This window comes from Ursus maritimus, unplaced genomic scaffold (assembly GCF_017311325.1).
Source record: "Ursus maritimus isolate PB19 unplaced genomic scaffold, ASM1731132v1 scaffold_16, whole genome shotgun sequence".
NCBI classification, from domain to species: domain Eukaryota; kingdom Metazoa; phylum Chordata; class Mammalia; order Carnivora; family Ursidae; genus Ursus; species Ursus maritimus.
In genome coordinates, this window is record NW_024424008.1 from 42,252,470 (window position 1) to 42,275,081 (window position 22,612).

The following is a 22,612-nucleotide window of genomic DNA, read 5'->3' on the forward strand; positions in this document are numbered from 1 at the left end:
CCCAGCGCACACACGCTCACACGCCATGCATTCCAAAGTCAAATGCAAATGGTATTTTCAATTACCTACCAGATTTGGGTTATCCACGCCTCTGGCCACGAGCATTAATGCCCATCACAGGGAGCTGACTGGCTCTAAGACACAACCAATACATTTCACCTCAAACGAGCAATGAAGACCTTACCCCATCCACTCCTCAGAGCAGCTAATGGGCTATTCCTGAGCGACACATTTGCATCTGGACCAATATATGCAGCCCTTCCACCCCAGCCTGCTGCACCGTGACAGAGATGCAGATCTGAGCTGAAACCCGTATATTCTGACTCAGGCTGATACCAGGACACCCACAGCGACTCAGTGCTGCCCCATCTCTTTGTATAGAGCAACCGCTGTGCACAGAACACTTTCCACGACGAGTCAATTGCTCATCAAAGGGGAAGGGGAGCCTGGGAGGAGAGATGGCACAAAGAAGGGAGGTGATTAAGGATCCAAGTGTCACTAGCCTAGACAGAGGGGTGATTGAAGGTGGACAGTGGGGAGCACAGAGGGTAAGAGACTTGTCTGAGGTCTCAGCAAAGCCCAGGGATACCAGCTGCCCTGGGTCCCAAACTCGGTGATTCAAATGCCTTTCGCCATCTCCAAACAAGCAATGTCCTTATGAGCCCCAATCGCAGTATCTCCCGAAACTGGCCCGTGAGTCCAACATGGAGTGCCAGCGGGACCTACTATGTGGGAACATAGTAGGTACTCAATACATCATAGTGGTTATTAGTGTTTTCTAGATCTGCCTCCTCTCAAAGCATCCCCATAGTTTTTCCTGCCTGTACCCCCTTCACTGGGCATCTCTTCTTTCTCTTCTTACTCTTCTCTCATGTATTCTGTGCTCATCTGTTGAGCGCCAGCTCTCTGCAAGCTCTCAGCTGGGACAGGAAGGACAAGGAGGAATATGACAGGGCTGCTCCCCACAGGAAGTCAGCCCAGCTCGGCTCCTCCACCAGCCACCCACGAATCCCATGCAGCAGGACTGAAGGGGAGGGGAGGCTCCCACCCAGCTCGGCTCCCACCTTGAGTACAGGCTGAGGCACCGTGCTGGACCCCAGACACACAGAGGCAACACTGCCCTGCAGACGCTCAGTCATAGTCCAATGGGGTCTGGAGGAGGCGTTTCCGCAAACCCTGAAGGTCACATAGGTGTCCACGAGTCAGAAAGGAAGGGACAGGCATTCCAGGAAGACAGAGCAGCACCCCCCCACACTTTCTAGGGATGTGAGGGTAACTACACAATGGGCTAACTCTGGGGAGAGAACCTAGCACAGCGGCTGGCACCCAGGAGGTTTGTAACTACTCCCGTTGTTAAGCGGAAAGATTAGGAAACTCTGAGGAGCACCTTTCTCCATTCCAGGCCAGTACCCCCCCCCCGCCCCCACCTGCCCAGTCTTGTACCCTGTCACAACTTATGTGCCCTCTATGGCATCCTGGGCAGATCTGATAAGGTCATTCAAGGCCACTGTCTACAGGAGACCCGGGCTCTTTCTGTGTTGTTTCTCCTGTATCACATATTAGCATCCCACTTGAGCTTTATGGAGATGTAATTGACTTCTATAAACATTGTGTAAGTTTAAGGTATACAGTGTATTGATTTGGTACATTTAGCATACCAGGAAATGACGAGTACCCCTGCATTAGCTAACAGCTCCAACCAATCACATAATGGCCATTTCTTTTTTTGTGGCAAGGATATGGAAGATCTTTTCTCTTAGCACCATTCCAATATATAATACAGTATTATTAGTTATAATCACCACTCTGTACATGAGATTCCCCAGAACCTGTTAGTAACTGGAAGTTAGTCCCCTTTGACCAATATCTCCCCATTTCCCCCCCTCCAGCCCTTGGTAACAATCACTCTACTGTCTCTCTGAGTTTGGCTCTTTTTAGATCCCACATATAAGTGACATCATACAGGATTTGTCTTTCTCTGTCTGACTTATTTCACTTGAACATAATACCTTCCAGTTTCATCCTGTCGAAAATGGCAGGATTTCCTTCTTTCTCATGGCTGAGTAATATTCTGCTATATATATAATCTTCATTCTCCGTATCCAAAACATATGAAGAACTCATACAACTCGATAGAAAAAAAATTTTTTTCAATGCGCAGAGGACCTGAATAGACAGCTTTCTAAAGAAGACATACAGAGGCGCCTGGGTGGGTCAGTTGCTTAAGGGGCTGACTCTTGATCTCAGTTCAGATCTTGATTTCAGGGTCATGAGTTCAAGCCCTGTGTTGGGCTCCATGCTGGGTGTGGAGCCTACTTAAAAAACAAACAGACAAACAAACAAACAAACAAAAAACAGAAATAAAAAGCTTACAAATGGCCAATGGCCATATAAAAAGGTGCTCAACATCACTAATCATCAGGGAAATGCAAACCAAAACCACCATGAGATATCACCTCACGCTTATTAGAATGGCTGTCACCCAAAAGACAAGAGATAACAAGTGTTGACAAGGGTATGGAGAAAAGAACCCTCATGCGCTGTCGGTGGGAATGCAAACTGGTGCAACCACTGTGGAAAACAGCACGGAGGTTCCACAAAAAATTAAAAATAAAACTACCGTACAATCCAGGAATTCCACTTCTGGGTATATATCCAAAGGAATTTAAATCAGGATCTCATGGAGATATCTGTACTCTCATGTTCATGACAGCATTATTCACAGCAGCCAAGACATGGGAAGGATGCCAAAGGTTGAATGGATAAAGAAAATGGGATCTATAGATACAATGGAATATTACTCAGCATGAGAAAGAAAGAAATCCCAATGGTTACACGGAACCACAAAAGACCCCGGATAGCCAAAGCAATCCTGAGAAAGAAGATAGCCAGAGACATCACACTTCCTGATTTCAAACTATACTCCAAAGCTATAGTAATCAAAACAGTATGGTCCTGGTATAAAAAGACACAGGGATCAGTGGAACAGAGTAGAAAGCCCAGAAATAACCCCATGCATATACGGTCAACTGATACTTTACGGGGGAGCCAAGGAAACTCAATGGGGAAAGGACAGTCTCTTCAATGAGTAGTGTTGGGAGAACGGGATAAACACAGGGCAGAAAAATGAAATTGGGCCCGCATTTACACCACTCACAAAAACGAACTCGAAATGGATTAAATACTTAAACACAAGACTTGAAGCCCTAAAAGTCCTAGAACAAAACATAGGGGAAAAGCTCCTTAGCATTGTCTTGACCGCAGTTTCCTGGGTAAGACACCGAAAGCACAAGTAAAAAAGCAAAAACACATTAAGTGGGACTACATAGCAAAGGAAACCATCAACAAAAGGAAAAGGCAACCTACAGAAGGGGAGAAAATATTTGCAAATCGTATATTTGATTGAGCTTTCTTGACCCTCTGCCTTGACTCATGGGAACAACCCATTTAACAGGAGAGAAGGCTTTGGGCCTTCTCAGCACCATTCACCTTCTTGCAGACCTGGCTTGCGGTTACCACTTCGAGTACCTGCTATGTCCCAGCTCTGTTCGAACATTGTCTCCTTCAGTCCTGCACTATGCGAGGCCCATTTAGCTCCACTTTACAGATGAGGAAACTAGAGCTCGGGAAGATTTAGAAACGTGTCCAAGGTCACCCCGTCACACAGTTCCCAGCTCCGTCTGAGAGCTAAGACTGTGCTCTTTCCTCACCCCACACACATTGCTCCCCTGGGGCCGGAGACGTAAGAGTTGGGTGGCCCCGAACACTTGCAAACACTGGCTCTGGGGATAACCAGAAGTCCTTCCCTGCCCTGGTGAACCAGAGCACAGAAGAGGGCTCATCATCTCCTCTATGCCAGCTACCCAAGCTCTTCTCCTGAGGGGCTGTGTTCTGATACAGAGCACTTTGGTGCCAAAACCACCCCCCAGCCCCATCACAATAGTGATGAGAAAAAGGGGACACTCAGAGAAGAGGCCATGCCCCCACCTCCTATGAGTATCACCCCTGCAGTGGACGCCATGATGTTTCACCCAGATTCCCCTTCCCCCTTCAGGACAGAAGAAGAGGAGGGCTCATTCCCTAGCTGCCAGAGTGTCAGAGATGGCCAGCTCTGCTGAGTCTCTCTCTGGGGACCACCTGTGACTAAAGGGAGGGAGCCCCCTTCCGATGACCAGCCCCCACAGAGTGTAAGGCCAGCCCAGAAGAAGACATCCTTAAGGGCCGTCCCAGAGCCCCAGCTCCCGTAGGATCTGCTGAGACCTTCACAGTGCTGCTCTAGCCGGTCTGGCCTCCATCACTCCCATTAGGGGCTGGTCCAGAGAGCCCTCCGCACTAAACGTCCTCAGATCTCTACCTCAGAGTGGGCTTACTGGACCCCAACTCACAACAACCCCCCCACCACCACCACCCCCGAGCTGCCCAGAAGCCACACACAGCCAGATTTCTCCAAGCAATGCCCTGGAGTCGCAAAGAGGCAACAGACTTTTTCTGTCTTCCATGGCAGCATCCCGAAAGATTGTGAACAGTCACCCATAAAATGTACCCTCTCTATAGAAAATGAAATGCAATGCTCACCACCTTCAGAGGAGAAACGTGGTCTCTGTGTGTGTGTAAAAAAACAGGAAGATAGGAGATTTCCAAAACATCTATAATGCTAAACTGTAGATGAGCATTAAGACAACTTTTTGTAATGAATTCTTAAAGTGTTGCCCTTTTTCAGATTTAGAGGCTAGAGGCTTGTGCTTTTTCAAAAACAGGTTCTGATCAGAAAAAAGACCAACATTCCTCTTAGGATTTTGGCAACTAGCAGATTTGGTAAATTTGCATAAATTTGCAAGGTACATTTCGTGGTTTTCTGGGATTCCCTGCACTGCATTTGGTGGCAAGAGGCCTAGAGAAAGCCCTTTGCTCTTCTCCTTGCTTGGCATGCTGCCGTCTGGTGGCAGCGGCCTCGGTGGCAAGGGACAGCATCTTTTGTCTCCTCACATTCATCTCTTTCCTGAGCAGGTGGCTTGCACGTCTCGGCTCTGTCTCTTCTGCCCTTTGCCTGTCTTTCCCTATGTGTTCCCCTCCCTGGACTTTGTCCCTGTCACTTCTCGTCTCCTCCCCCAGCCTTCCCCTGGCTGCTCCAACCCATGGTGACATGGAACCACAGGCACGTTTTCATCACGCCAAAGCGGCATTCCGAATCTCTCATTTTAAAAGCCAATTATTGGATTTTCTTCTGTTGATTTTGTAAATCCCTTAATGAGGTGACCCTTTCTCCCGCACCCCTCTATTTCTGTGATTACTTCTGAGGCTGCAGGTACTGGTAGGAAGGCTTCCTCCTGGCCTCATTTCCCTCCTTAGCGAAAGCCACACAGCTCCTCGAGGAGGCTGATTTGCCAGATGGGAGCCCGTAGCAAAACCAACCATATCAGTTCTGCTTTCTATTTATGGGACCGGTTTGGACACTCCTGAGTCCCACTAGCCTCTTGCTGGGTCAGGATGGCTGCCTTGAAGCTGTGAAAGGGACAGAAGGCACAGAGAGAGTGCTCATTCATAAGCAGCCACACAGCACTGAGGTTAGGACTGGGCCTCTGGGCTCACAGGGCCCACTTATGAGTTGCGTAACTGGTCCCAAGTGAATGGGCCTCTGTGCCTCAGTTTCTCCATCCTTACAATGAGGATATTCGAGGGCCCACAGCATGAAGCTACTGTGAGGTTTAAACATGTAAATGGCAGCCCATGCTGCCATGATAGGTTTCTCCCCCAGACCCAGCCATAGTGAGCAGGTGAACCCCAAAATCAAGACAAGGTCAGAACTAGCTGGAGAGATTTGCCAGACATGGCGAGGCAGCCACACGCCCGTGCTTCCCGCAAGCACACGGAGAAGGGGGGCTCCCCTTGCCTTGTGAGCTGGGAAAGGAGCAAGTCCCTTCCTTGGCAGGATGACCCACATCCCAGGTGGCCCAAGGAGGATACCCACACCCTCGGCTTGTCTTCCTCTCCTGCCCCTGCTTGTGCCCAACAGTCCTACTGCACACTCCCCCACTGCACACTGTTCCTTTTGCTGCTGCTCTCACGGGATGCCCTTTCCCTGGTGGCTTCTCCCTCTGGCCACTGACAGGGCCACCTCACGCCTGCCACGCTGACTGTCCACTCACCAGTCACACATCACCCACCATCACCCAGTGCCAGGCATCCCTGTGGACACACACACACACACACACTCACACACATGCACACACATGTACACATGTATGCATGCATGCACACACGTACACACGCACTTCTGTGTGCATGGAGCCTGCTGTCTGCTGCCCTCCCCCTCCGCACCAGCCTTCCCTCCCTCTGCTCTTATTACATCCTGAGACTTATTTTCTGCTCAGTATTAATGAAACATCATCTCCTTGCAAAAGCCCCTCACTGATGAGATGGCTCCGACCTTCTTTCTGGGTTTAATTTGAAATAAACAGAAGGCTCACCCTTCCTAATTTGAGGGGGGAAACACGTGACTCGGTTTGACTCGGCCCCCGCCAGCATCTGTCTCCCCTGCCCTCACCCCACCACAGTAGCCCTCTCCTCCCTAGAGGGTCCCCTGCCCATCCCCATCTGTCTCCATGAGGCCTTTTGGCCTCTAACCTCCTCGTCATCACTGTGGTGTCATCAGGAGGCAAGGTGCTGACCATGACATCTAGGGAGGCCGAGGCCGGGGGCACAGAGCAAGTACAGAACAAGGGATTGAAACAAGCTATTTCCTGTGCAACGTGCGGCTCTCTGTTTCCACGTGGAGTGAGTTACTGAACTATGACAATGGTATCAAGAGCTCACACATACTGTGTGCCAAGCTTTGAAACAAGGCACTTGGAGCAACTCATTTAATCAGCAATGAAACAGATACTATAATATCTATGACCTAGACAATATCTTGCAAAGAGAATTAAGCGATTTGCCCCCAGTCGTGCAGCCAAGAGCCGGGAGCCAGGAGCCGAGCCAAGCACTCTGCCTCCCTTCTTCTCCCCTGCACATCAGGAGCTCCAAGGGAGAGGTGGGCTTCCCGGTGTCCTGAACCTTTTCAGGTCCCTGGAATCAGGGGACCTCTGAGATGAGCTGGTGCCTCAGTTTCCACATTTGTAAAATATGCATAATAATTGTATCTACCTTATACAAGGTTGCTGTGAGGCTTGAATGATTACTTCCAAAGTACTAGAAGAGTTCTAGAAGTATTGTAAGTTCTGGAAGGATTGTAAGCCCTGTATCCATCAGCATTAGCTAGTACCCATCATTTTTATTGTTTTCGTATTATGGTGTCCAAGGTAATGTGCTAGGTGGCAGGGAAAATGCACCAGGCATCAAGACTCCTCCTCTGGAGTGGTAGGGAACCTGAAACAGGTCCACAAATAAATGTAACGCAGACTGCGGTGAGCACCGGTGTAAAAGGTACAAGCACAGTGCTAGCGAGAAAGGGGAAATTTGCTTCCAACGCAGCCAGGTCAGGCACCTGTCAGCAAGTACTTTTTTTTTAAAAGATTTTATTTATTTATTTGACAGAGATAGAGACAGCCAGCGAGAGAGGGAACACAAGCAGGGGGAGTGGGAGAGGAAGAAGCAGGCTCACAGCAGAGGAGCCTGATGTGGGGCTCGATCCCATAACACCGGGATCACGCCCTGAGCCGAAGGCAGACGCTTAACCGCTGTGCCACCCAGGCGCCCCCCTGTCAACAAGTATTGCCCTAGCTCTCACTATAGGCTGGATACTAAACACGGGAATGGAAAAAAGAACCTAATAAGGACTGGCCTTAAGGACCTCACAGCCATTGGGACAGGCAACAGCCATGGCTCATGGAGGTGGCCTATGGCCCTAGGACTAGTGAGAGGTGGGGGCTAAGTCAGGAGGGGACTTCTTAGAGGGGGTAACACTAACCCAAGCCTTAGAGAATGACCAAGAGTTAACAAGGCAAAGGTAGCCTTTGAGCTAATTGGAGAGAGGCTGGGATTCCAGCCAGTTAAGACTCAGAGTAAGGATATTTCCTTCCAGAGGGAACTTCACAAGCAAAAGCAACTAGTTCTAAAAGGGCAGGCTGTCCTTGTGGAGAGGTGAATGGACCAGTCCAACTAAAGTATGAGAGAAGAAGCTGGAGAGACAAGGCTTCATTTGGACAGTCTTGTAGGAGCAAGCCAGGCAGTACGTTACTACTGAATGTATCAGTTAGCTTCTGCTGTGTAACAAACCACCCACAACTTCGGGATTTACTGAAGTCAGTGGTGTGGCTGAGCTCAGCTGAGATGGCTCATCTCTGCACCATATGGGGTCAGCTGGGCTCCTACATGCCTTTGTAGCCAATTAGCAGGAGTGGCCTCACCCTCATGGGCACAGAATGGGGGGGGGGGACAGGAGGGAGGAGTAGCCAAGCCAGGCAAAGCAGCATGGGATTACCCTGGGGGGGGTGGGCATCAGGGTCTTCACCCAGTGCCTGGTGACCTCTAATTTTCCAAGGCGACAGAGCACCAGACTTCTAAGCCCCAAGCACTCTGCCATCATCTTTCAAGGGAATGAGCTCTGTCTGCTTGGAGAACCAACAATGTACCCCATTCATGCAACGTTGGACTGTTTATAAAGTGCCCTGCCACACTGCATCTCACCTGATCCTGGCAACTACACCGTGAATCTGGCTTCATTATATTCCCTATTTTACAGATGAGGAAACTGAAGCCCAGAGAGGCTATGCAACTTGCCCAGGACCACAAGCTAATAAGGGACCCAGCATTTGAACCCAAATGGCTTGACCTTCAAGTTAGCCAAACAAAGGGAGCGGGACAATTGGAGAAGAGTGACTTATTCCAAGAATTGCAGGTCATTCTTATTCACAAGAGGAATTTTAGTTAAAAATGGGTGAAAAATGAGGCTGGAGAGGTTGGCAGGAGCAAAGAAGTTCAGACTTTGTCCAGATGGCAGTGGGGGACCTTTGAATGCTTTTTTTTTTTTTTTTTTAGATTTTTATTTTATTTAACTGATAGAGAGAGAACACTAGCAGGGGGAGTGGCAGGCAGAGGGAGAGGGAGAAGCAGGCTGCCCACTGAGCAAGGAACCTGATGTGGGACTCAATCCCAGGACCCTGGGATCATGACCTGAGCTAAAGGCAAACCCTTAACTGACTGGGCCCCCCAGATGCCCCTCTTTGAATGATTTTAAACAAAGGAATGCTAGATATTCAGCAAATGGCAAGTGAATGGGTGGGCGAATGGGGTGGATGACTAGACATTTGTAAAGATCACTCTGGGGACAGTGTGGAGCATGGGGAGAGGGGTTAAGTATTATAATCCAAGCAAGAAATGCTGAGGGCCTGAGCCAGGAAGACTGTCGGGAATGGAAAGAGAGAAACAGACGTGAAAGGTATTTCAGAGAATTCACCAGGACAGTTAGCAATGCAGGATGAAGGAGAGTAGAATGCAGAAAGACTTGCCAATTTCTGGCTTTGCTAACTAAATGGTGATGCCATTCCCCAAAGTGGGGACCATGCATTTTGGGGATTTGTCTGCACACAGATGTCGGCTGAGTTCCGCAGGAAAGTGATGTGCTTCTCCCTAGACAGTGCGTAGAACGGCAAGGGCCAGGCAAGAGCAAACCCTTGGCAAGACCAACAGTTAAGGGTGGGAAAAAGACAGAAAGGCACATCCAGGAAGGACAGGAGAAAACCAGAAGGGCATCCTGGAGGCCAATTTAGGATCTAGCTATGCCTCACCTGGTCTTATTTTCTTCTTAGTGCTTATCAGCATTATATTTGATCAACCCAACATTACGTTACATATTCGTTTTTACTGTCCATCTTTCCACCAGGGCAGGAGCCCTGAATTCCCAGGGCTTCACACTGGGCCTGGCACCTAGTGAGTGATCAGTACAAATTTTCTGAATGTAAGTTGAACTGGCACTGAGAAGCAGTTCTGCAAAAGCCCACACATCCCCAGTCCTGTGTGGACGTCCTGCAGTTCTGCACTTTGGCCATGAGGTGGCGCATCACGGGGAGCGAGGAAACGGGAGGGGGGGGGTTACCGGTGGCCCAGAACCTGACAACAGGGCACAATGGAAAAAGTGAGCAGTGAGTGGATCTGAACAGCAAAAATCATTCATCTACTCTCTAGCCGACCCCTCTCAAGCACCAACTGCAAGCCAAGCCTGTGCTCCCGAGAGCCCTCTGAAATTGGGTTGGGGAGGGGAGGCCACAGGCAGAGGCAAAACCCATCCTACATCAGCATGGGGATATAGGACCATGATGAGGACAGGACGGTTGGTGGAAAGGGCTCTGAAAGGTTACTGCAGCTTCCCGTGTAGGTCTGTAGGCTGCCCTGACCCTAGCGGATAATGTTATGGGGTCAAACACACCAAGATCTGAATTCCAACCGTATCATTTATCTGCTGTGTTGCCTTAGCCAAGGGATTTGCCCTCTCTGAACCTGTTTCCTGCTCTCCAATATAGAGATCCCAATAGTACATGGGTTTTTTTGTTTTGTTTTGTATTTATTTATTTATTTATTTATTCGACAGAAATAGAGACAGCCAGCGAGAAAGGGAACACAAGCAGGGGGAGTGGGAGAGGAAGAAGCAGGCTCATAGCAGAGGAGCCTGACATGGGGCTTGATCCCATAATGCCGGGATCACGCCCTGAGCCGAAGGCAGACGCTCAACTGCTGTGCCACCCAGACGCCCCCCAATAGTACATGTTTTGAAGGATAATGAGGATAAAATAAGAAGGCCTTTGGCACGGTGTCTTTCACATAGCACCCAAACTAAATGTTATTCTTAAAAATTGGACAAAATAACCAATATCTGCATAAGTCTTTACAAAGTGCTCTCTCTGCATTCTTCATATCATAAAAGTAATCCTCATAATCATCCTGCAGGTATCTTTATTACCCCACTTTCCAGATAAGAGGACGGGGGTGGTCAGGTTAGGGAACTTGTCTGCCGTCATGCAGCTTGTAAAGTAATGGACTCAAGCCAGATTCAACTGAGCAAACATATCCAGGGGATCCCCTGCGAGGCAGGCGCGAGGCCAGGTGACAGGGATCCAGGATGGGTGAGGTTGCAGCCTAGGGAAGAGACAAGCATCTGCAGATCACTTCCATAGACTATCTCGCTTCCGAGACAGAAGGGTGCCCAGGAGGCTACGGGCTCAAAGACAAAGGTCATTTGGCTCGAGCTTAGCGGTGTCTCGAAGGCAGGGGCAGAGTGACCCCGGAGAAGATGGGAAATGAGAACTCCAGCATTCCAAGTTCAAGAAATGCTCTGGGCAAAGAGCCTGCTGTGGCACAAGTTCATGCTGGGCTCTGACGTCAAACCCACGTTCCAGCACGCAGCATACACCCTCTCTCTGACTTAAGTCCCAGGAAGTCGTGGAGGGAGAGGCCGCCAACAAAGGGACAAAGGCCCCCTGTGTGCTCTCATGGTCCAATGAGCTTCTCCTTCAAAGCACTCATCAGTTCGTGATTATTCTAGGAGCCCCCTGGACCAGTGCTCCTCACACGCTGTTGTGCATACAAATTACCCGGGATCTTTTTTTCAATGCCGGTTCAGATTCGGGAGGTCCTGGGGTAGAGCCCAGGGGTCTGCATTTCCAAGGAAGCTCCCCCGTGATGCAGATGCTGCAGGCCCGTCCTGGGCACGTGCTCTGAGTCATAAAGGTCTCCCCGTCAGCTCCCCGAGGGCAGGCTGTGTTTGGTATCCCTCAACCACTCTATGCTCAGGTTGTGACAAGGAAGAGGCTGAATGGAAGGAAGGAAAGGATGAAGGCCGGCGGGAAGAAGGGAGGGAAGGAGGAAATGCTGAATGCTGGCTGGCCTGCAGGCCCGAAGCTAGAGACAGGGATGGGCTGCTTAAGAGCAGCCCAGACGGCTCCCGGGGGTCCTGCCTCCGTGGGATCCGCGTTGGGACTCCCAGCATGAACTAAGCCCACTGTGAACCCCAGCCGGGTCCCTGGGGCCTGGGGCTGAACACCGATGCCGAAACACAAGGAAGGGCAGTGCCAGCAGCCAGCCTCCTCCTGATCTGTCACCATGCCCAGCCTTCTCTGCAGCCTGTGAGCCAGATGAACCGGGCTGGGCTCCCTCCTCCACCAGAAGGAACAGTGCTACCTGCAAACAGCCTGAGAAGCACCCCACTCCCACCCCCACGCCCTCCCAGCCCAGGCTGCCCTCTCCAGCAAGGGCAGGAAGCAGCCCGTCCCCCAGTGTCACACGATAGAGTTTCTGCACTGCTGTCCCAGAGAGGGCTGGCAGGCTCCCCCTCTTTGCCACCCCCCAATACTCATCCACCACTCCCAACTCTACCCCCACCACACATACACATACACACACACACACAGAGTGTGTGCTGACCCCAGAAATCAATGCCCATGACAGACCTCCTACCCAGCAATCCTCTGTTTACTCAACAAATCTTGCGCTCCTACTGTACGCCAGGCACCGATCCAGACCCAGAAACACTCAAAGACCAAGACGGACAAAGTCCTTTGTGGTCAGGAAGCCTCCTTTGTAATAAGGGGAGACAAACAATAAATGAACCCGGTGATAAAGAAAATAAAGTGGGGGGAGCTCGCAGAGAGGAATGGAGGGGGGGGCTATTCCACAGGGCGGCCAGGCCTCGCTGAGGATGTGACATTTCAGCTGCTCCCTCCTTGACAGGAAGAAGCTGGCAGGACAAGGATACAGAATAGAGACTGCAGGCAGAGAAGAGCCAGGGCCAGGCCTGGGCCGGGGGTGAGCTTGGCTGGTTGGGCAAACAGAGAGGCAGTGGGCAGGGTCCCATGGAGGGGGGGAGGAAGTCGGTCGCAGAGGCAGCCTAGGGCTGAAGGGGCAGGTGCTAGGAGGAGTCGAACTGTGTTCTAGATGGAACGTGAGCCCTGGCAGGGTCGGACAGAGCAAGGACACACCTGGAGTCACGTTTCTCTCCACCGCTCCCAGAGAATGCAGTGTGTGTGAGGTGGAGACCCAGAAGTGCCCTCCAAAGAGCTCAGCGTCTGTGAGGGGCTCTGCCGTCCACTAGGGGCAGGAAGGTGGCCTGGCTGACCTGCTCTCCTCTGGCAGCCATTGGGCAGCATGACCCTCCACGTCCCTGCTGCTGGCCTTTGTTGGCTGGGGTGTCCCATCGGCCATCTGTGGAAACCAACCCCCTGGGCTGACTGAGCCTCTGAGGAATCCCGGAAGCCTTAGGTGACCCACTGGATTTCGGAGGAAGCCCCCACATGCTGCCCTTGGCCTGGCACCAAGGGAATTTTCCCAGCCTGTTCTGGCAGGGTTGGCCAACCGAGCAAACCAAGACCACCGAGTCAATGAGCTTGACACTATCGTTACTGCCTAGGCTTCCTGCGAGCAATTCCAGAATAGGGCAGACACCCTCTGACCCCAGCTCCACTTTGCCCTCTTGCAGCCAGTGTCCTGTGGGAAGGACGGTCAGATGGTCACCCCAGCGTATGCTCTAGTCCAGAAGCCCAAGGCCTTCTAATCATGGAAGCCCTTCTTAGGGAAAGCTGTGGGGCTGGGTGGTGCTTCATCGGATTTTCGCCAGAGAATCTCTTTATTTCCTACGAAGGTGTAAAGAACCTTAGTACAGAAAACAGAGGAAAGCTTTCCCTCCCTGTGGAGCCAGGACGTGCTTCCCAAGCCCATCCCCCTCCTCCTCGGCCCTCACCCACTGGTAACTTTGGGCAGCATTTGTGCTCTCTGGCCTCAGTTTCCTTCTCTGTCAATGCAGAACTCGATTCGGTCTCCCGACCTCACCTCGCCACTCAAGTCCCCTCGCCCCCCACACAGGGAGAGACGGGGCCCCCGCGTTGCACACACACGTGCATGGCACAGTCTGCAGGGCAGAGCACGAGGGGAGCCCCCCAGCTCCCGGATGACAGGAGGGCAAACCTCGAGGACCAAGCACCCCTACGATTGGGGGGCGGTAATTTGCGCCACGCGTGCCGGTCTGAGGCAGAGCCGTGGCCTCCCGGGCCAATGTCCAGCTCCCGGGCCCGGCTCTGCCTGGGGAGCACGCAGGGCTTCCTCCGGCGTCAGTCACCCAACAGTTAATGCATTTCTTCTTGACTGACAACCAGCACAACACCAAAACAGTCAACTATTTTTATCTCCGGATTAATCACAAAAGGCTAACGCTTCCACCTTCCCTGTGATTAAAAATTAGGAGACCAAACTCTATAGTGGTTCAGGATAATAACCAATCCTGGGAGGGTGATGTTTGAATAATGCATCTCCAGGCTCGGGCTGCTCGCGCCTCCCCCCACCCCACATCCAGCAGCCCCAGCTCTGGGGCCGGGTCTGAATGGAGAGGTAATGAGTCGCCCCCTTCCATCCACGCTACAGCTGCCAAGAGTGACTGTTGATTTCTATTCAGCCTCATGGCCCTCAAACCTCCTCCCCCCTCACCCACTCCCACCCTGCACACCCCAGCCCCATCCGCACCCCCTCCTACCCCATCTGGTGTGCAGCGAGGCGAAGGCCAATCAATAATGCATAGCTACATGAATAACCGCATGATAACCACTTATTTAGGAAGATATAATCAGGACCCATTCTGAGGATGGATGTGTGTGTGTGTGCGCGCGTGTGTGCGCGCCTGGGTACTCATGAAGCAGCGTCCCACTCCCCTCTCCCCTCCTCTGTGCTCCCTCTAATCCAATATTCCAAAACACAGGACTAGAACAGCAAGAAGGAAGCTTGGCCCCTCACTGCATTCGCTTTCTAGAAAGACCTCCTCGGGCTCTATGCTGTGATCACAGTGTGATAGGCACCTGAGCAAAGGCCCAGAGACAGTTCCTTCTCAAACCTGCTTAGGCTCTGGAACTCTCCTGATGCTTGGGGCCACCCCCAGAGATTGGAATTTACTTGGTCAGGGTGTGGCCTGCCAACAGCATTTTTAAAATCTCCCCCAGAGTATTATAATATGCAGCCAAGGTTGGGAAGCACTGTCTCAGACCCAAGAAATGTCAGCACCAGAAGGAACTATCCAGATCTCCTGTTGTCCTCTCGTGTTTTGTATCTGGTGAAATAAAACCAGGAGGAGGGACAGCCTTCCCCAGTTCACCTTCTGATTTAGGGCACTTTCCACAAGACCACACCCCCTGGCTCTTCACTGGGGAGTCCCATAGACAAGGATGGCCTGGTGTTTCTCCTATTCCTGGAGCTTCGAATGGTTCTTTCCAACTTCTCTGGCTCTCAAGCCCAGCCGGAGCCCCTCCATCCTGGACACCTACTGGAGAGAAAGCTGCCACCACAGAAGAAAGGGGGGCAAGACCCCCAGCACCGGCCCTCCCTGCTGGAAGGGGCCCAGCATTGCATAGAGCTAAAATTCCCCTCATCAGCAACTGTCACACCCACCCCCCTTTTGTGGAAAGCCTTCATTAGCCTCCCTTTTGCTCTCTGGCCACACCAGCACCCAGGCAGCCTCTGGCACTAATGAGGGAGTTTGGGGTGGGCGGGGGCGGGGGGGCCGTCCTGATCGTCCAGCCCACACGCAACATCTGCCTGAGCCCGGAGCCCCCTGGGGAAGCTGGGCAGGGTTGGATGAGACCAAACTGCCTCTCTGGGCCAGGATCTCCGGTGGAGTTCTGGGGCTGCTGATAGAATCTTGGAAGCCCCGAGGGTTTGTTTTTCCTCAGAAAATAGAAACTTGGGGGTTGGCACTCACTGGGCTATAGTTCAGAACCAGGCCTCCTCCAGGCCAGGAAGGAACGGGGACAGCCGGTAGCTGAAGGTGCTGCTTTCGGTGTTTACCTGGCCCCAGAGCCTCCTGGAGTCTCCTGGGTGCACTAGGAGAGTGGCAGCTGGGGGAGGCCTGGGAAGGGGAGGGAAGCCAGGCAGGTTGTGGGTGCGAGGCCCTGGGGGGCAGAGGCTGGAAGGCACAGCCTGCTGGGTCAGCACCAGCCTGGCACCGCTGTCTTCCCCAATCCCACCGTGCAGAAGCTTGCATGGGGCCTGGACAGAAGCAAGGACTTTGCCTGGCAACTGGGCAAAGAAGGCCTTTTGTGCTAGGACCCCAACCCATCATCACCCAATTTCCCCTTCATCTATTCACTCAGCAAACATGCAGCTCAGCCCTCCTCAGGCCTCCGGACTTGACTGACCCAGCCCCTCCCTGAGGGTGGGGTGGGGAAGCCCAGGGACTTCCCAGGTGGTCTCAAGGAGCCCTTCCGCTTCTGTGGTGTGTCTGTTTGTCCAGGGAGGAGAGGCAGGGAGCCACAGAGGCCTGAGACCCTCCATGTGTCCCTAAGCTCGAACATCAGAAGAGGTTCTATGACCTTAGGCTCGTCATTAAACTTCTCTGGGCCTCTCCTCCAAGTAATGGTCATCCGTCATCCTAAGTGCCCACCTACATCCCAGGGTCATCAAGGGGATCAAAGGGGTGACTCCCGTGGACTTGGCAAATGTTTGTGGAGTGTCCACCAGGGACTGGGTCCTGCGCTGGGTCGGGTGGGAGAGGCAGCCACTGTCGTGGTCATCTTCCCCGCCACGGCACTGCCCATCTCTCGGGAGCCGTGAGCCTCCAATCACCTGCTGTGAAATACAGTGGGAGAAGTGGGCAGTAGGATTCATCCTAACTCTGGGATGAGGCAGTTGGAGCCATTCTGGAAGAATCGAGTGCTAAGGAGGTGCCAGGGGTCGCACAGCCCTCTGAAACACTGTCTCAGCCTTGCAAGGTTGCTCGTCTGTCCCCTGTCCCCTGACCCTGCAAGGGCAGGGGCTGGCAGGGCGCTGCAGGTCTCAGAGGCCCTGGTTTGCAGCCCTGGCTCTGGTGCCCATTCCCCAGTGACCTTGATCAAGTCACTTAATCCTGCTGAGCCTCGATTTCCAGATCTGTGTAATTGGGATAACAATAATGTTTACCTTGCAAGACCATTGTAAGGATTAAATCAGACAACAGATGTGACAGTGCTTTGTTTAAAAAAAAGAGAGAGAGAAGTTAAAAAGGAAGAAAGTACAGATATTATCTCAGCAGCGGAGCTTTGCTTCCCGATCTGATCTGTGAAACGGAGCTAATGATGCCTGCCCTGTCCCCTCCCAGGCTCATCGTGAGCGTCGGATGAGATGATGGCAAGAACATCAGCTGCAAATAAACATGCAGTGCATATGTCAGGGATTATTGCTGTTGTTGCCATTATTGTTATAATACAAGGGGATTATACATTTTATTAAAGTATGATAATTATTGTTTGTCATCGGCTTCATAAAATCCACCCAGCCCAGCCTGCCAGCCCTGTCGGAGGGAGCAGCGCCCTCAGTCTGACCTCTCTACTCCTCTCTCCCCTCCCCACCCTTCAGTGCCACCTGATGACCCGGTCATCCTGGGGGGACCTGTGATCAGCCTGCGGGCGGGGGACCCCCTCAACCTCACCTGCCACGCAGACAACGCCAAGCCTGCGGCCTCCATCATCTGGTTGCGGAAGGGAGAGGTCATCAATGGGGCCACCTACTCCAAGGTGAGGCCTGGGGGCAGGAGGAGGGGCGGGGCCGCGCGGGGAGGGGCGGGGCCTCGCGGGGAGGGCCAGCTTTCCCCACCTCTGCCCCTCTTGCTCTCTGTGTGTGCTTTTTGACTCTCGTTCTTTGTTACCTCTCTGTGTCTTTTTCTCTCTCATTCCATGTCACTTGTTCCCTTTCATCCTATGTTTCTATTTATCTGACCTTTTCTGTCTCGCCGACTGTGTAACTGTTTTCCTCTCTTCTTTCCTGGGGTAATTGCTGGGCTTGGTCAAGAATAGAGTAAGGTCGGAGGAGGAAGCTCAGGGATAGAAGTGGCCAGGGCCTAGGGTTGCTAGATAAAATGCAGGACACCCAGTTAAATCTGAATTTCAGTATGAGTATATCCCAAATATTGCATGGGGCATAATTATGTGCCATACTGAGACTAAAAAATTATTCACTGTATATCCGAAATTCAGATTTAACTGAATGTGCTATATTTTTATTTGCTAAATGTGCCCAACTTTTCAGGGCTACCGGGTAAGGCCATTTAGGTTCTTCCCTGTCCAAGATGCCTGACTCAGGAAATCCAGCCCATAATCCCTTACCATGCCTTGCACCTGCTGTGCCCACCTGCAGGTGTGCCTTTCTGTAATTCACACAAGGTACCATGAGCCGGAAATGCCCTGAACTGGCCCCTGTATTAGGTAGGTTTTTATTTTCTACATTTGATGATGCTTTGACATCTCAAAGCCTTGCCGAGGAGGAGGGACTGCCTCCCCCAGGCTTAGCTAATTCCTAGAGATGGCAAACCACGTGCTGAGAACATGCCTTTGATATGCAAACCATCCTACACCCAGACCCTCACCACCTCCTTTCAGCCAGCTAGAAATCCCAGGTGCCAGCCTCCAACCCTAAATCCTCAGGGCCGGGGACTGGATAACTGGAGATCAGTCCTATAGCCTAGAGCTTGTGGAAATTATTCAAACCACCCAATCCTAAAACCTTTCAGCTGCTCACCCTGCTTTGTCCATTCTTTCCCACGAGAACCATGATAAAGGCTTGCAGCACGTTTTCCCCTTGCTCCCTCTGCATCCCGACCAACCCTGATGCATACCCTTGTGGCCCTATGTAGAGCAGAGAGCCCCCTCCTCTTGGCAGCTGTAACACACGACCTTCTTCATGGCAGTCATCTCCGGATCTGCGGGCCTCACCCTCCCTGAATAAAAATAAAATCCCAGGTACAGGTTAAAGCCGCCCCCACCAAACTCCACTCAAGGAAATTGTAAATAGAGTCCCAGACAGCGTTTATATACCACAGAGCCTTTAAAGATGAACAGGACCGTGGAGGATGGCTGGTCCGGTTCCCTTGATCTACAGATAGAAAACCAAGGCCTGAAAGAGAAGTGACTGCCCTTCTCAGTTGGGGAGTGGCCCGAACCACAGTCTCGTGGCAGCCAGGGCTGCGTTCCTTCCTGTGTTCCTCTCAGTACAGCTTTAGACCGAGGGGCAGCTGCTAAGAGGCCCAACCAGCACGCCCAGGCTCTGAAACTGGAGCTCCAGGCCCCCAGATCCCCAGCTCTCCTCTCCCTGTGGCTCTCCTTGGCTTCAGAAAGTGGGGAGATGTGTGACCTGTTCCCCACTCCCACCCCAGCTCCTCTTCCTGGGTCTTGAAAAGATAAGCAAGGCTTTCATCACCAGTGGGGGCTATAAGGCCAGAATGATGCTTCTCTGAGGGTGTGTCCTTCCTGCCCAAAGCGGACACCCCGCCGAGGAGTCAGCCCCAGGGCTGCTGATCAAGGCCGCACCCCCTTCTCAGCCCCCACCCAGAGCCTGGTGCCAGAACCCGGGACAAATGCCTTCCCTCTGGCACAAGTCCACCCAGGGGGAAGCTGCCCGTTGAGAAAGAAAACCCTCACTCACGTCCCGGACTGGAGCCACTCCTGTTGCATTATGAAATACAAAAGTACAGCAGAGGGAATATATCACTCAGACAAGGATGAAAAGGAAGGCAAGGGGTGTTCCTTCCCCTCTGGGCATTTGTCCATTCCCTCCCTGAAGTTGGGCCAGCCTGGCCCCTGCCAAGGTTTATATCCTGTAGAGGACACACCCCCATCTGGTGAAGAGAAAGGTCAGAGTCACCCTGCTGAGCCTGTCCAGGGGTCACCTCGCCCTAGCACGTTGTGTCCATGCGGAGAAGCCCCTCCGAGAGCCTGGCCCGGTGCCACAGCAGACCAGAGCTGGAGGCCATGCTCGCCGTCTGCCCCCCGCCCCCCAGCCCTGTTCACACCCCTGCAGGCCAACAACCAGTGTGACGGCACTGGGCAGCAAGGGGCCGGGGCTCCGGACCCTGCTCTGTGAACCTCAGGAGAATCATTCCTTGGGCCTCAGTTTCCTCTCCCGTAAAACAAAGGAGTTGGGTGAGATGCTGTATGAGTAGGCTTGGGCCGCCATAACGAAATATTACAGACCAGGGGCTTAAACGGCAGACATCTATTTCTCACCATTCTGGAGGCTGGAAGGCCCAGATCAAGTTGCCAGCAGGGCTGGTTTCTGGTGAGATCTGTCTTCCTGGCAGACGGTACCTTCCCTCTGTGTCCCCGCATGGCCTTTCCTCTGCGTGTACGGGCAGACAGATCTCTGGTATCTCTTCCTCTACTTAGAAGGACACCTTAGCACGCTTATGACCTCATTTAACCTTAATTACCCTCCCTAAAGGCCCTACATCCCTGGCCCTAGTCACACTGGGGGTCAGGGCTTCACCATATGAACTCGGGGTGGGGGGACACAGCTCAGTCCCGAGCAGGTGCCTGCCAGCTCCTATAAGCTACAAACCTATGCCTTGGCGCACCCAGAGAAGGGTGGCTGACCCCGCAGTGGTCACGTGGAAACAGCTCTAGGGGCCATCAGAGCCCACTCCTCTGCCTCCCCTTCCCTCCCCGGGACTGCAAGGACCAGTCACACAGGCACTTCTGATGACCCGAAGGCCCAGCAGCCCCAGACAACTCTGCTTGGAGGAGGGGGGGGCGGCAAGGCATGAGCAGCTGAAACAGAGAGAGAGGGTCAAGAGAGCACTCAAAGGCACACACAGTCAAGCAGAGCCCAGCGTCCACAGAAAAGATCGCCCGGGGCAGCCCTGACAGCCCTGAGGTCTGAAGCCCTCGGTATTTGTCCCATGGTGCTGGTTAAGCCCATGGACCCCGGAGCTGGGCAGTCTCACCTCGAATCCAGGCTCCACCGCCTTCCAGCTCTGTGATGGTCAGCAAGTAAGCTACCTAACCTTGCAGTGCCTCAGTGTCCCCACCTATGCAGTGGGAGCAAGAACAGTGCCTGCCTCAAAAGATAGCTGTAAGGCTTGAATGAGAAGAGTGCCTGGCCGGCGGGATCTCTGCCCGGTCCTCACGTGAGCCTCTCAGGCCCCCGGGTGCACCTTGCTCTCCCCTTTCCTAGATGGGAATGTCAGCGTCACTGTAGGGCTCCATCACGTATTATGGTAACTTCGTCTCTCTGCCTCAGTTTCCCCAGCTGCAAAACAGGTTGCTGTTAGCCACAGATGCCCAGTAGGGTTGCTATGAGACTTAAAAGGCCTGATGTACAGAAAGCCCTTGGCAGAGAGCCAGAGCACCAGCCAGTCGTGTTAGACCCTCCTCTCAGAGCCCCTCCTCTCAGAGCCCCTCCTCTCAGACCTCCATCTGGGTAGCCTCCCCAGAGGTCATCCAGCAGCCCTGGTTTCAGGGAACCTTCTTTCTGCTATTCAGCATGTGGCCAGCAGGGGAAGGGTGAGCCAGCAGGACGGAGGATGGCTTCACGGAGGACGACCAAGTCCCTTGCCCCCCACCCCCACCCCCAGCACAAGCTGTGGCGCCTCCTTGAACACGCCACCACCAAAGCCCTGGTGGCGGGGGTACTTGGGTGAGTGCTGGGACTCCCAGCAGGTGTCTGGCTGCGGAAGCATGGGAGCTGGTGGCAAGGCCTCTCTTCCTGCACTCCCAGCCTCGGGCTACCTTCTCTGCGCCTGGCACCAGAATGGAGATCATGTGGCATTCATCTGGAAAGCCAGCAGATACGCAAACCAGGAGAGGCAGGACAGGTTAGGGAAGAGGGAGGAAGCAAGGATGGGCTGAGCCCAGAGAGAAACCTTCCTGGGGAGGCAGCTTCCTGCTCCCCATATGCTACTTCCCCAACAGCTGCCAGGTGGCAGGATGGGGCCTTGACTCTGATGGGGGAGGGGGGCGGGAAGGACGGTTGCTTGGTCTTAGGACCACCCCCCACCAAGTCATATATCTATCTACCCAGAAGCCCCTTACTCTCCAGCCCTACCTCTCTGCTCCCTCCAGCTTCAGGCCGCTGCCTGCCCAAGGGGCCTCCCACGCACCCACCACCAGGACCAGGAGCCTCGATAGGGCCCCGTGCTAAGAGGGACTCTGGAACAACACCCCTTAAGGCCCTCACTGGGGCCCAGCTCCCTCCACGAGCCCCTTCCACTGTGTATTCCCTTCCCACCAGTCACCCCAGCACCGCCCTCCCAGCTGTTTCCCTTAGGGGCCTAGAGTCTCCACCCAGCGGGACAGCCGCCACCCACCATGGCCTTCCTTGTGAAGGGCATCCATTCTCACCCAGGGCGCAAGACTGGGGTCCCTGAAGATGCAGGGTCTGGGGCAAATGTCACTGCGGGTTCTGCACCTTCTCTTATGGCCCTCCTTCTAGCCAACGTGACGAGAGGCCTAACGGATCCCCCAGGCAGCTATAAAAAAAAAAAAAAGGACACAGCAGGTGGGGGAGGTGAGTGAGGAGGGAGTAGAGGGAGGCCTTGTTGCCAGGCAATCAGGCCTCACTCAAGGGCTTTCCAGGCTGTTTGCATATCAATGAGCTTCCCAGATTTAGCGCCTGGGTTGGGGCACCCACCCACCGCATTCCCTCCAACCTCCACACAGCGCGCCCGCTCCATCCCGGTCACCTGTGGTTCCCACACAGCCGTCACCAGGCTGCCCGCCTCTTGGCGGAGCCTCTGGGTTCTCCACTGCCCAGCTGAGGCCTTGGGGGCTTCGGGAAGAGCTGAGCAGCCACCGCTGCCCACACTGGACAACCGCACACAGGGTACACGCTGTCCCCGCCCCCCTCCTCCCGCCTCCGGCCCCAGCTCCAGGCCTCTGCAATTCAATGCCAAGTGCCTGCC

The 22,612-nt window shown here is 53.2% G+C and overlaps 1 protein-coding gene across 1 annotated transcript in view; it reads left to right on the forward strand.

Annotated features, from left to right (window-relative positions):
- KIRREL3 (kirre like nephrin family adhesion molecule 3) overlaps window positions 1-22,612 on the forward strand; it is a 185,796-nt gene that overhangs the window by 126,556 nt on the left and 36,628 nt on the right. The window contains exon 5 of the mRNA XM_040630644.1: window positions 17,299-17,456. Coding sequence (XP_040486578.1) covers window positions 17,299-17,456 — 158 coding nt within the window. The remainder of the gene's footprint in view (window positions 1-17,298; window positions 17,457-22,612) is intronic.